Raw genomic sequence first — 14,036 nt, 5'->3', positions numbered from 1 at the left:
GAAGGAAATAAACAAGATACAGTGAAATGAGTAGGAATAAACAGATTACAGTTGTGAAATGTAAGACTGATTATGCAAAATCGAAGTGAAAATTGGTATGATAAACTAAAAACAAAAAAATGTTCATAAAATTACATACTCGTAAGCTCTGCAGAGTCCTGAAACCTAAACATACATGATCCATGTCCCTATTAGTAAACCGGTCTGGAAAGTTGAACACCTCGAAATTATTGGCAGCTCCGCCGTACTTTGTACCGCCTCGTGCATTATAGTCCCCATCAGTCCCCTCAGGGCTGGAGAAGATGGAGATTCCCAAACTGGGCACACCTCTCCCCGACCCTTGAATTTTGACTGAGATTATAGTTCTACCAATGCAAATGGTGTTAAAGACATGTGGGCTGAATTACATGGTAAACTGGAGACTGTTGCCGCAGCTGTTCCAACTGCTTTGGTTTATCTCGATAACAGACCTGTAAATTTGCTATGGAGTACATTTGAACTTAAGTTACGAATAAAGATAAAGCGTGGGCTGAGTTTGATATTAATCCATCTGGTGTTAATTTTAGTCATGCAAGTAGCAAGCAACATACATATGAAGTAGCAGAAATTAAAGCTGTAGTTAAATATGAAAAGAAAATTACGTCTAATCTGAAGCAGAATTGTAAATATTTTTACTCAGACTATTTACAAAATAAATGTCAAGTTAAATCAAGTGTGGTTTCTTTAGATAAAGGAGATGGCACAGATAGTTTGAGTCAGCTGAGGTACTTGAAAGTGCCTCTAGCTCTGTTTTTGTGCGTGAACCACCTGGCATTCTCCCTAAAACTGAGAATTTAGGCCCTGATAATGAGAGTATTGATGATATGGAAGTCAGCAGTTCCGATATAAAATAGGAAATTTTAAAGCTTAAGGCCACAGGGGGGGGGGGGGGGTCCGAGGTCGATTTTGAGATTTTGAGATATGTTGTAGAGCTCGATCTAAATTTTCAAATGCTTTTGTCCTTACCGAAAACAAAGTTTCCTATTTGAAGATATCGCGCGTTGAATTTTGAGGTTTACCTGTAATTCTATTGTAAATGAAAACTTTAAATGAAATCGTGTTCAAAATCTATCTTCTTTTTCAGTTTATGACTTAGAACCTTGTAACTTGGCAACAATGTTCTTCAAGGTATTTTGAGTTTTTGTTATGTAACGATTTATGATATCTTGCTCCAAAGCTGAGATATGAGGTTAACCATGAGTGCGGGTTACAAAATTTAAAATGGTTAACCTCATAAAAAGAGTTAGGAGCAAAATTACAACAATCGTTACATAACAAACTTTTAAATTTATGTCAGGAACATAAGTTCAAAATTTGAGGTGAAATGGATAAAAACTCTAGGAGAAGATAGATTTTGAAGTCAAAAATTCGAGGTTTTCAGGAGAGGCAAAAAACTGTTTTTTATGTTATGTGATTTTTGAGAATTTTGCCTTTATTTGTATATTTTTCAAAGTTTAACTGCTGAAATAACACAAAAACAATAAAAACAAAGCTTATCGTAGTTTTCAGTTGTAATGGCATCAATATTTCTGCCCTCCATTATCGATTTATCAAAAAAATGAAGTTAAATGAGAATTGGTTAACCTCATTTATAAAAAAAAGTAAAATAGCTACAGACAAATGAGTGGTGGCAAAGTATCCACCACAAAAATATATATTGATTCAAAGCATAATGTTTTTTTGCATTTTTTGAGGCCTCGACCCCCCCCTGTGGCCTTAACATTTTTAAGAGTTCTGGTCTGGATGGTGTTCATCCAAAGTTGTTGTAATCGCTAGCTTATGACAACGATTTTGTGGAAGCAGTAACTAAATTATTTCAAAAGTGTTCAGATACAGGATCTGCAGTGTGGAAATCTGCATCTGTTGTAGCATTGTTTAAAAAGGGTATTAAATCCGACCCCTCCAATTATAGACCAGTTTGAGGGGGGGGGGGGGGGGGGGGGGAATCGTACATGACGTTGGGTGGGTGGGTCATATTTTCTTCCAAAACGCAGTTAGTCCTTGTGTACTAAGTGGTGGGTCTGCTGCTCATTTTCCACCAAAATCAGTTAGTACAAGGTACTAAGGGGGGTGTTTAACCCCAAAAAAAACATTTTACCTCAAATTTCAATTTTGGGAATGGGTTTTTTTGAGTTTTGAGGTTTTTTCCCTTTTTTTGGGTTTTTAAAAATTTTTTTCCTTTTTTTGTAACTTTTTATTTAATTCGACTACATTGAAAACAAAACCCTACTAAATAGTGGGTATAATTTGCCCATTTCCCATGTATAATGAGCTGTTTAGAGCAATTTCTGGGTGGGTATCTTATTTTATATACCTAGACACAGTTCGTACCGTGATTTCTCAACAGTTAGTACCGCAAAAGGGGGTGGGTGCCGAAAAATCAGTTAGTACCGTGAGGGTGGTGGGTGGGTCCTTTTTGTAAATTCCAAAACTGCAATTAGTCAACGTCACGTACGGCACTTAGTACCTGATCCACACAGGTACACTTTGCACAAAATACAAGTTGATGAAACATTGGTGAGAGCACATGTAGTAGATTTTCTAACATCGAATTTCCAAGCATCAGCATGGATTTGTTAAGGGTAAATCGTGTTTATCTAATCTTTTAGAGACATTCAACGATATTCTTGACATTTTAGATGAAGGTGCCCTGGTTTTCTATACTTTGATTTGGCTTTGATTTTAGTAAGGCTTTCGACACAGTCCCCCACTTTAGACTTCTGTTTAAATTGGAAGGCTTTGGTGTCAAAGGAAAGGTTTTAGATGTTATTAAAAAGATTTTCTAACAGACAGGACTATGAGAGTTTGTATAGAAGGACAATGGTCTGAGGTTAAACATGTTTTATCTGGTGTTCCTCAGGGGTCAGTTCTAGGCCCTCTCCTATTCATTCTGTATGTTTATGCAAATGATTTGTCTGACCTTGTAAAGAATAAGGTTCAATTATTTGCTGATGATCTTAAATTAATTGGTAATGCAGCTAACCACAGTAGTGTTGCTGAAGACATTGAAGAATTAGAAGTTTGGGAAAGTATTCGGCTTATACAATTTAATCCTGCCAAGTGCAAAGTAGTGCATATAATTAATTTTAACAACAATCCTATTTTAAATTATAAGGTATATGGTATAGAACTTGAAGTATCTGCACAGGAAAAAGATTTGGGGGTTATTACCCATAGCTCCCTGCTTTGGAACGAACAGATCAAAGCATGTCGTATGATTTGTTGGATTGTAAGGAATTTAGTTATCAGAGTAAAAGTTGTTATGATTGCTATATATAGCAATCATAACAACTTTTACTCTGATAACTAAATTCCTTACAATTCCTTACAATATATATATGAAGCTTTAATAAGACCTCATCTTGAGTATTGTGTCCAATTGTGGAATCCACCTGCGCTCATGGAAGTTGGGGGACTGTTTTGGAGCTGAAGAGCGTCCAGAGGCGGTTTACCCGTCTGATTGATGAGGTGGGTACTCTTCCTTACAGCCGTAGACTGGAAATCCTCAATTTGACAACGCTGGCAGAGTGGCGAATACGTGGGACTTCATAGAAGCTTTTAAAGTAACAAGTGGTTTGACTGATTATGGTCATGGATCGGGGATGTTTAGAATTAGCAGATCCGCGCCGGTCTTAATCTTGTTTCAAGCAACAGATGTAGTAGAAGTTTAACTAAAATCAAGAATATCCAGAAGTCTTTTCTCCCGGAGCAAGTTATTCCATATTGGAACAAACTGTTAACTTTATAGGAATCACAAAGCAATGAAACACCAGTTAGTACTAAGCAATTATCAAAACCACACAGACAACATGTTTGTGGTACATTCTGAAATAGAACACAATTAGTATATTATTATAATGATTTGCACTATTCATTTATAAAATATCGTACAAGATATTCGAAATTTGAACTGTTTACAACGTTAATTTTTTTTCTTGTTATGTTTCTTGATATGTTTCTTAGTTGCAAATTCTTAATATTTCGACTTTTATTTCTTAAAAGCCAAACTGAGATACATAGCCAAACTGAGATACATAGCCAAGCTGAGATACATAGCCAAGCTGAGATACATAGCCAAGCTGAGATACATAGCCAAGCTGAGATACATAGCCAAGCTGAGATACATAGCCAAGCTGAGATACATAGCCAAGCTGAGATACATAGCCAAGTCAAAGATAAATTTAAACTGACACTACCGTATCAGGGACAAAAGGAAATCGTGACATGTGCGGGATTGCGATTTTTCCCATTCTTTGCGACAAATTTTATATGTCGACTGTTTGGCTTATCGCAGTATCGCGATTTTTGGCCAGAATAATCGCGATTTTCTTTTGTCCCTGTACCGTATCGATGTATCTGTAATCTATTATATAATAATATATTTAATATTGCTCAGATTACAATTGGTCATGAAATTCCCCTGTACTGACTTTTTATTCCAGAACTAGTGTGATGTCTCTTACCATGTCTCTACGAAAAGCTCTTCAAACACTTCCTGCTCTTAGACACATGAGGTAATTGCAACATCTTACTTTACGTCCTCACCAAACATTTTAGGTATTTATTTTTGGAAAATCGCACTTCTGTAAGAATGATTTTATTAAATTCTGATAATATGAGCGCTGACGGCTGACCTTGAACCTGCAATAACACAGTAAGTCGGAATGATATGATTGTTAAGGTAGAAATCAACCAGTAGATCTTTCTCTCCTCTTGCAGGTAATATCGCAAGTCGCTGGATCCACTGCATTATTATATAATATATATAATGGCCTCCCTAGCTTGCCCCTTCAAATGCATGAAACAGTACTGCGCTCTTAGATATTGCACAATGTATTAGCATTTTGTTTACAGTTGCAAGCTGCAAACGCTGCACCCAAGTTATTAACTACGATATTATAGCCATTATAGAACAGCTTCCCAACATTGCTGCAATATGCTCAGTTATTTGCACCCCTTGCTTGAGAGAGACTGCAGGTATGTAGTTGGTTTCTATAAAAGAGACACGTTTTGAGTTCCATGCCTAAAAAATAATATACACCAAATATGGATTAATATATATCGATTCAGTCTGCAATTTACTTTTTAGCGCTGGTACCATGCGGCATTCTGCAAAGTGTTTTTTAATTTACTTGCTCCGGGAAAAATTAAGTAAAGTTTATTTTACAGTTTTTGAAGACGAAGTAGGTTTAAAGTATCCTTTTATTTAGTATACATTAAAAGTTTAAAGGTTAAAAGTGAAAACACCTGATATTATTAATTATTCATATCTTTACTCAGCACGGGATCTCAGGACCCGATAGCAGCCCTGTTCGCAGAGAAGCTGTCCCAATACAAGGCACTGGCAGTTGATAAGGGAGACATGGTTGACGTTAGCGAGAAGGACGTGGCCGAACAGCAGCTCCAGCTGGAACGTCTCAAGAAGATGTACATGGTATCGGGCGACGTGCAGTCCTTCCCTGAGGCTAAATTCTAGAATCTTCTCTGCTGTGTGTCATGTTGTAATTTATTGGCGAGATGCCAAGTGAGGAAAGTGGACTGTAGTGTAGCCAGCAAGGAGATCAGGTTTCAAAATATTTATCACGTTATCTTGAGGTGTTCTAGCTGGAATTTTGGTCATCATATTTTGTTCTGTAGGAAACTTACTTTCGTTGTTTGTTGGTAATACCTCATTTTTATTTCCATTACTTGTCTGATGCGATTAAGTCAATTTTTTTCCTAACTTATTTGTATAAATCACATTCGTAAGCTTATTAGGTTATTACGAATTTCATTGTTTTGAACGTGTATAAAAAGAAAGTCTGATCAAAGTTGACGCTCAAAATTTTGACATATTGACATTAGGAATCCAAATAACTCTAAATGTGATTGAAATGGACATGTAAAATGTAAATGTAGCGTGTAATATATTATTATTTCATTAATTAACGCTTTAATAATCTACGTAACTTTATTAAGCATGGAGGGGTTCTACACTGCCGAGACGTTGTTTCAGTTCGATGACCTGGACTTCAATGCCTCCAATACTATGGACAACCGTTAGTAAATCAATAAAATTATTAATAATTGATAATTATATATGTACAGTGTACACTAATTATGTTTTTAACTTATTAAGATATGTACATTAATTGTATTGTTAACTAATTATCCATGCCTCCAATATTATGACTAACCGTCAGTACATATTTTGTATCGTAAACATTCGTTACAATAATCTTATTTTGAGTAGCACTCCAGTACCATTTATAATTTGACGTAATGACTTCTTCAGTTGGCTATTCCGTTTCAATGAATGTTTCCTGTGAGAAATTATTAAAATTCCAAATGTTATCCTTTTCTTTGCAATAACTCATTATCATGGATATCAGCGATTTATCTCAATGTCCTTGACTACAAATCAAAAATAGGTAATTTCCTTGGAAAACATAGAAGTAAAACCATCCCCTCTCTCAGGTAAGATTGTGGCAGGAGCAGACACTGAAGAGGGACCGGACAAGTCCACAGTAGGTGATCTCATGATCAAGGAACCGGACCTCTTGACCCCTCCAACTACCACCAACATTGCTCTAGATAACAACAAGCACAGCGTCATCAACAACAACAACAACAGCAATAACAACAGCATTAGTAACACCCCTAACACACCAAGTGGCACGCCTATCACGGAACTGGATCACGTCACTAAGGCGAAGATCTTGGAACAGGTCGAATTTTACTTCAGCGACGCCAACGTCACCAAGGATAAGGAGCTCGCGAAGCAGATTCGTCGAAATGAAATGGGTTACGTATCAATAAAGTGGATCACGTCATTTCGCAAGATACAAGCTTTGACTCAAGATTGGAAAGCTGTTTCCAAGGTCCTGCAGGAGTCCACTCAGCTGAAAGTTTCGACGGATAAAAAGATGGTGCGTCGGAAGCACCCGATACCCAAGAAAAGTGACCAGTTTGCAGATAAAACAGTGATGGCCAGCAACTTGCCGCTCTCTGAACGTAGTGTTGATTGTGTGAAGGACTATTTTAAAGGATTTGGTCGGGTGACTCTGGTTAGGTTTTTGTCGCCAGGTAAACCGTACCCTGACGACATCACCAGTTTGCACTTACCAGGGTGGCGAGGCAGCCCCACCGCTGACATGGTTGCTGTGGAGTTTGAGACAGTGGAGGCGGCAGAGCTGGCTGTTCTGAAGCTGTCTGACAGTAACAACTGGAGGAGCTCCTCTCAAGTGCAGCTGTTGAGGACAAGACAGCAGAAACAGTTGGGTGCCGACAAGATAATGCATGGTCCCAAAGTAAGGAAGTCTTCAGAGCACTGTGCTATGGCGTACTCTCTGAACCACAGCACGGGCGTGCCACGTGACAGCAACGGGTATGGTATGGCAAAGAGTCTTCCAAAGCAAATGTTTGGAATGTCAATAAGTGGCACGTCACCCACTGCTGGCTCCTCGCCACAAAGTCACATCGTGAAACGCCCCGAGAAGTCTCCTCATTCCTACTCAAGCCGGTCCTCAGTCACGCGGTCTGGAACCGCAGGATCGTACAGCGACAGTTTCAGCTGCAGCCCCTCTGCTAATTCGTATCTGGGTCAGCGCCTTGCCCACGAGAAGAGTCACGCAAACGGCCCCGCCTTGATCGCAATGGTTTTGACTCGAGAACCTAGGGGTCCTGACGGGTCCAGGGGATTCGGACACCGTAATAACTGATAACGACAAATTCTTTTGTAGTTTAGGAGAAAACGCATGTTTTTATACGATTAAGAATTTGTAGGGCATTTTCGATTAAAAATGACGATTTATATGAACATATCCATCATGAACCATGTTATCAAATTGTTTGCAAGATTATTTGATTATGTTTCTGCCGCATTTTTACAAAAAAAAAAACAGAAGACTGACTAATTGTCAAAAAAAATGAAAAAGTAAGTATTTTCATTTCAAATTGTTCGAATAAACGCCAAAATTATTGTCACAATGTCGTACTTACACTGCGAGAAAAAGCAGATTGATTGTTTCAATTTTCAAAATGCTTAGAGTTTATTAAATTATTGCAGGCTTTTCAGATGTATCCCAATCTACTGTAGGTAATTTATTTAGAATTGTGATAGCAATTACCTTTTTGCAATGTTGAATATTTAAGAACAAATGCCATCATAATGATTCGAATTCGTGGATCAGTAAAACATTTGTGGCTAACTTTAATGCATTTTGTTACGAAAGGATCTTGACGTAAGGATTAACTGCTTCAAACGCAGAGTGCTTTTGAAAATATGTAATTTCGCGATCTTAAGATAATTTTCAAGAAGGACAGTGTACTATGTTGCCTGTAAATATGTGTTTTGAAAATAATTTCGTTTCATTTTACATAAACTCGTCTGGTTTTACGTGTCCTATGGTGATGACGATAAACTGTTTGAGATCTCTCGTATTGCTCGTTTTATTCGTTTTGTCGAATACAAAGGCCGACTGAAACGCGCACGGAAGTGTGCGCGCGCGCATTAATTATATTCATAATCTGCCCTGCATGCATGCATGATCTGGTTAGCTTTAATATTGCCATGTCCATTGCCCGTCCGCTTATTATCATGCATATGTGCACTTGGCAGAATTTTACGTAACAATATATTGCAAAGCATCGTTCTGATAGATATGGTAGTTAAAAATGCTACTTTTCTCCGAAAATAATGGAAGTAGTCCAAGATGTCTTGAAACAAAATCCATCGGGAGACGACCAACATAAACATCAGTTTCCTCTGAACCATCGAAACCGTTTGATCGTTATGTCCAAAACAATTAAGGAGGCAGGGGGCCGGGTCTTTATGAAATTTCGCTCGAAATTGATTTTTATATAGTTGTTTCTGATAGAGGGGAATGATATCTATCAGTTGCTTTTGGTCCCATGGGAAAATATTTTGTTAGCCGAATTTCAAATTTATCGCCAGTCTAACTCTCTAAGGTTTATTGGGCCGCGCTCAGCCTGTCATTCCGCCGAATCTCTATTTATGAACATAATAGCCTGAGGTCCCTAGGTAATCTAAGGTCAGCGTTGTAGCGCGATGCGTTACTGTGCCGCGCCGAGCTGCCATGAATTGACATCGTCAATTAAAGGTCAGCGCTCATGTGTAATACTACAATACTGCAATTGTATTGCGCGGGCGATTTTTAATTTTTTTGAAAACTGGCCACGGGCGTCGTAAATATTACTTATCAATCAATTACAATTCATTAACATTACCAATATTAAAAACTGTCCAAAATATCTAAGAAAGTATTCTCTAGTATAGCCAAAGGCCTCAAGATTTAAATCTATTTTTAATTTTTAATTGCATGCCCTGAAAATCGAGTCTAAAAATCTATCTTCTCCTACATTTTTTGAACAATCACCTTGAAACTTGATTGACGGTGTCAACCCATCGAGATCGTTGCTCTGCGAAATCTATCTTCTCCTACATTTTTTGAGCAATCACCTTGAAACTTTCATGATATGTTCTAAGGGCCATTTAGAAGATTCTGGTCTATCAGAATTTTAAGTAGGTAGTGCGCCATCGACAGTGAGCTGCGCGTGCCGACTGTAGGATGTTTTTTTTGTCATACGTTGTATGACCCGCCGCGCACGAAGTGCGCGGCTCCCCCTGTATCACCATAGTGAAACGACCGTGGGGGTCGCAACGTGATACAAGGTTTTTTAGCGCTAATTTCGGCCAGCACAATTTTCTTCAAACAAATAGATATTGAGTATCCTTCCCAACCTCCAATTGCAACAAAAATTGGTAAGCTTACTCATAGACTTACAAGGAAAGTGTCCGAAAAATATAAAGCATATCCAACCATCAGACATTATGTTACAGCTAAAAGCAGCGTATTTTGCCCCATTTTGATCACTATATCAACTCCGATATCCACCAAATTTTTCGGACAGTTGTGAAAGCCCTATTGGAAGGTCGTCGCCAATTTTCAGAATGATCTCATTTAAGGAACCGAAGATATATCCGAATAATACGTCAAAATACGACAAAAATCAACGAATTTGGTCAAATTACGCGACTTTTACAGCTACTTTTGCTCCAAAAGCCGCGCACCATCAAATATGGCACCTGGGCGAAACTCACTGATCTTTCCAAAAAGGTATGACAAATTTGGTATTGTGAAAATTCTCACAGTTTCTAGAAAACAGTGGTACAAAATTTTTTAAACTCCGAGCAAGTTTATTTTTATCGTGCACCCCCTATTTTAAGATAGGCCTTAGAAAATTTTTAATTCGTTTTTGAAAATCTTGGACCTCGTTTTTTGACGATTTTTCTTGTCATACGTTGTATGACCCGCCACGCACGAGTGCGCGGCTCCCCTGTATCGTAGAAACTATAGTGAAGCGACCATGGGGGTCGCACGTGATACAAGATTTTTCTACGTCCAAGATTTTCAAAATCGAATACAAAATTTTCTAAGGCCTATCTTAAAATTCTGATAGACCAGAATCTTGTAAATGGTCCTTACAACATCAAACATATCCTAAAAGTTTCAAGGTGATTGCTCAAAAAATGTAGGAGAAGATAAATTTTTAGACTCGATTTTAGGGCACGCGATTGAAAATCGCTCGCGCAATACATGCACAATACAATTACACATAAGCGCTGACCTTTGACAATTACTGAAGCTCCATGACCAAAAGCCGCGCGTCATTGAATATGGCACTTACAACCTAAGCGAAACTCTTTAAAGCGCGATGCACCACTGGGCCGCGCCGCGCATCCACTAATGCTTCTTGCAAGATCGGTAAAATGAACCATTGGGCCTTGCCGAGCTGCGAAGGATTAATATCTGATATAGATATTGTAAATTAACGAAACTCACAGATCATTCTAAAAAGGTATAACAAATTTGGTATTGACTATTGTGAAAAAGATTTGAATCACGTCGTGCGACTCGTGACTCCCATTTAGTCAGTTAAGTGTCAGTTAAGTGTAATAAGCGCCAAGCGCGAGCACAGAACTTTTTTTTCCGATTTCAATAAATTTAGTACCAAAAGTTGTTTAAAATGTGAATAAAATAAATTCACCGTGTATCAATTTTTGCTAAAAATGCTACACAGCGCTTGTTCGCCGCGCGTGCTTTTTTGCGCAAATTTTTAGTTTTTGGCCTATAACTTTCACAATTCAAGCTCATTAGTATTACGATCCTGTAAGAATTATTTCAAAATATTTAATATTTTAGGAGTTATAGGCATTTTATGCAATAAATTAACCATTTTTCGTCCTTTGTACACTTTTGCAATGCACAGGAGGCTCACATACATTTCGACGTTATCGTGCTACACGGTGAATTTTCATTATTCACAGTTAAAGGCAACTTTTGGTACCAAATTTATCAAAATCAGAGACAAAAAATTCTTTACCTGGGGACCTCAGGCTATTATGTTCATAAGCTTACTCATAGACTTACAAGGAAGCTGTCCGAAAAATTTAAAGCATATCCAACCATCAAACAATATGTTACAGCTAAAAGCAGCGTATTTTCCCCCATTTTGATCACCATATCAACTCTGATATCCACCAAATTTTTCGGACAGTTGTAAAAGCCTTATTGGAAGGTCTTCGCAAATTTTCAGAATGATCTCATTCAAGGAACTGAAGATGTGGCAGAATAATACAACAAAAATCAACGAATTTCGTCAAATTACGCGACTTTTACACCTACTTTTGCTCCAAACGCCGCGCGCCATTAAATACTACTATTACTATTAGGCCAGGGGTGATTCGGAATCAGCGTCTGCAGTCTGAAAATATATTATATCGATTCAAGTTTGAATTTGGTTTCAACTGTCGAACTTACTGGGCCGCGCTCAGCCTGTCATTCCGCCGAATCTCTAATATGAACATGATAGCCTGAGGTCCCCAGGTAACTGTCGAACTTGTAGCGCGATGCACTACTGGGTCGCGCGCGCATCAAATAATGCTTCTCGCAACCACAGATCGGCGAGATGCGAAGGATTGACATCGTGAATCAACTGTCGAACGCGATCGAGTGATCGACGTGACGGGGGCCTTTTTAGAACAATTTCGAAAATCGAGTGTGGAGACTGGAGTGTAAAATGATTTTACCTGGTAATACTAATGGACCCCAGGCTATTATCAATTATGTTCATAAAAATAAACGAATAGAGATTTGACGGAATGACAGCTGCTGAGCGCCGCCCAGTAAAAAATGATTTAGCACATAGCACGCCTGTTTATTTTTATCGTGCACCTCCTACTCCTAGTTAGGGTTGTGGTTAGGGTTATGGATAGCTTCGGGGTTATGATTAGGCCTAGGGTTGGGCCTAGGGTTTATGTAAAACCGTAATGTTCGGCTGCAAAACCATAAAAACCAAAGTCACGGGATAATTTTTGGGCGAGCGATTTAATAAAAGTTCATGTCGTTAGTCGGCGTCGAGCCTCAAATTTAATTAAAATTCAATCCCATCACGTTGTAAAGTGAAGGTCCTCCATTGGTTTAACAGTTTCTGGCACTACCTCATCCCCAGAATCAGGCATCACGTATCATGGCACTGAGACTCTAAAGTGACACGTCGTCGTCCAATCCCTAGACCTACAGTTATTGGTCAGACTGACCGCTGGCGCTAGTGGCCGCTACTGATTAAAGGAAATTATCACAGCTGATAGAATGATTTAACTCATTGTTGTAACGTAACGTCCTTGTTAAGGCCAAGGGGACTGGGTGAACTGACTGTGATACCGGACGGAATGATAGTGGAAGTTGCATATACTGCTGATTAAACTGGTAGGTTATCCTCCTTACTGGTGAACCTTAATACTTAAAGTTTGAAACAAAGGTAGAGCATGGCGAACCTTTTTTTTTAATGAAGGCCATTGAGATGTTATAAATTTGCCTAACAGTATTCGGTATTCAATGGTTATTAATATTAAGAGTGAGCAGGTTGAATAAAGAAATTTAGTGCAAAATTACGAAGCCTAGAAAAAGGAGAGTCACTTAAATCAGCAACGCACCAAATATTTAATTATGGTCAGAATCCATCTTCGAGTTTGTTTCGGTATTCGTGACTTATCATAACTTGGGATATATGAGTGTCATGTACGAGTAATGCAACATCTCGGACTAGATGAGGCCAGTGATTGGACAAAGACAAATAACCATCAAGCATGCATAAACATAAATTATCAAACCCTTCAATTTTACTTCAACACACCAGCTGAACTTAGTCTAATACAATTTAAATTGTGGAATCCTCATTAGCCCGCAGATTTTACTTTTTCAGATAGAGGCGATCAGTTGTATATAATTTGCATGAACATGAGATATACAATTTATTATGCTGTAAAGGCATATTGGCCCAAACTACTGTATTAATTATATTAATTATAACAGTTTAGCGCAGATTTTAAATTTAATATGTAAACTTCTGAAAACGTTTCCTTCTGTTTACAAATGATTGTGTTTCATTAAGGGAGTAAGGGACATGAAATACCTACCTGGAAATTTCTTAAATTTGACAGGGCAGATAGATTTGCAACATACTTGAGACTGAATTGTGGCCGGAAAATCAGGGAAAATTGGTATATCGTTTACAACAGTACTGACTCGTGGAATCAAAATCAAACTGTAGCCGTTTGGGAACTACCACCTAAATAATAATATTTTTCCAAGTAAGTATAATCCGTTGATGTAATCCAAAAAAAGAGCTTCAGAACTCCCTTTTCCTAGTAATTATGAGGGAACTTGATTTTGCTATTATTGTCTCAAATACGTCAGCCAGCTACTCAAAATGAGTATTGCTTTCCGATGCCTACGTGCAAGTACAAGACCCAACTGTTATATCAAATCCAGACAGCCAATACAATATGCCGCACTTTTTCAACCTTGTGCGGTATTGCTACTACCACTTCACACTGTGGGAACATGACCTCCGTTTTTAGGATAGAAACTAGCAACCATAGTAGAAGAAGAAGAGAACATGCCTTGATGCCTGAGGAGACAATGAAAATACCG

General features: G+C 38.2%; 1 protein-coding gene across 2 annotated transcripts in view; it reads left to right on the top strand.

Moving 5' to 3' along the window:
• The window catches only part of LOC134814902 (ubiquitin-conjugating enzyme E2 Q2-like), a 102,145-nt gene extending 93,743 nt beyond the window's left edge, over positions 1 to 8,402 (top strand). Inside the window, exons 2-4 of one of the 2 annotated variants that reach the window (XM_063823238.1) lie at positions 4,482 to 4,553; positions 5,320 to 6,077; positions 6,496 to 8,402. In XM_063823238.1, the coding sequence (XP_063679308.1) occupies positions 5,999 to 6,077; positions 6,496 to 7,739 (1,323 nt within the window). In that variant the 5' untranslated portion in view covers positions 4,482 to 4,553; positions 5,320 to 5,998 and the 3' untranslated portion in view covers positions 7,740 to 8,402. The remainder of the gene's footprint in view (positions 1 to 4,481; positions 4,554 to 5,319; positions 6,078 to 6,495) is intronic. The other variant, XM_063823239.1, reaches the window with a different exon arrangement.
• Positions 8,403 to 14,036: the final 5,634 nt, after the last annotated feature.

This window comes from Bolinopsis microptera, chromosome 5 (assembly GCF_026151205.1).
Source record: "Bolinopsis microptera isolate Bmic1 chromosome 5, MBARI_Bmic_1.0, whole genome shotgun sequence".
NCBI lineage: Eukaryota > Metazoa > Ctenophora > Tentaculata > Lobata > Bolinopsidae > Bolinopsis > Bolinopsis microptera.
Note: the sequence above shows the minus strand (reverse complement) of the source record. Positions and strands in the feature narration are given on the sequence as shown.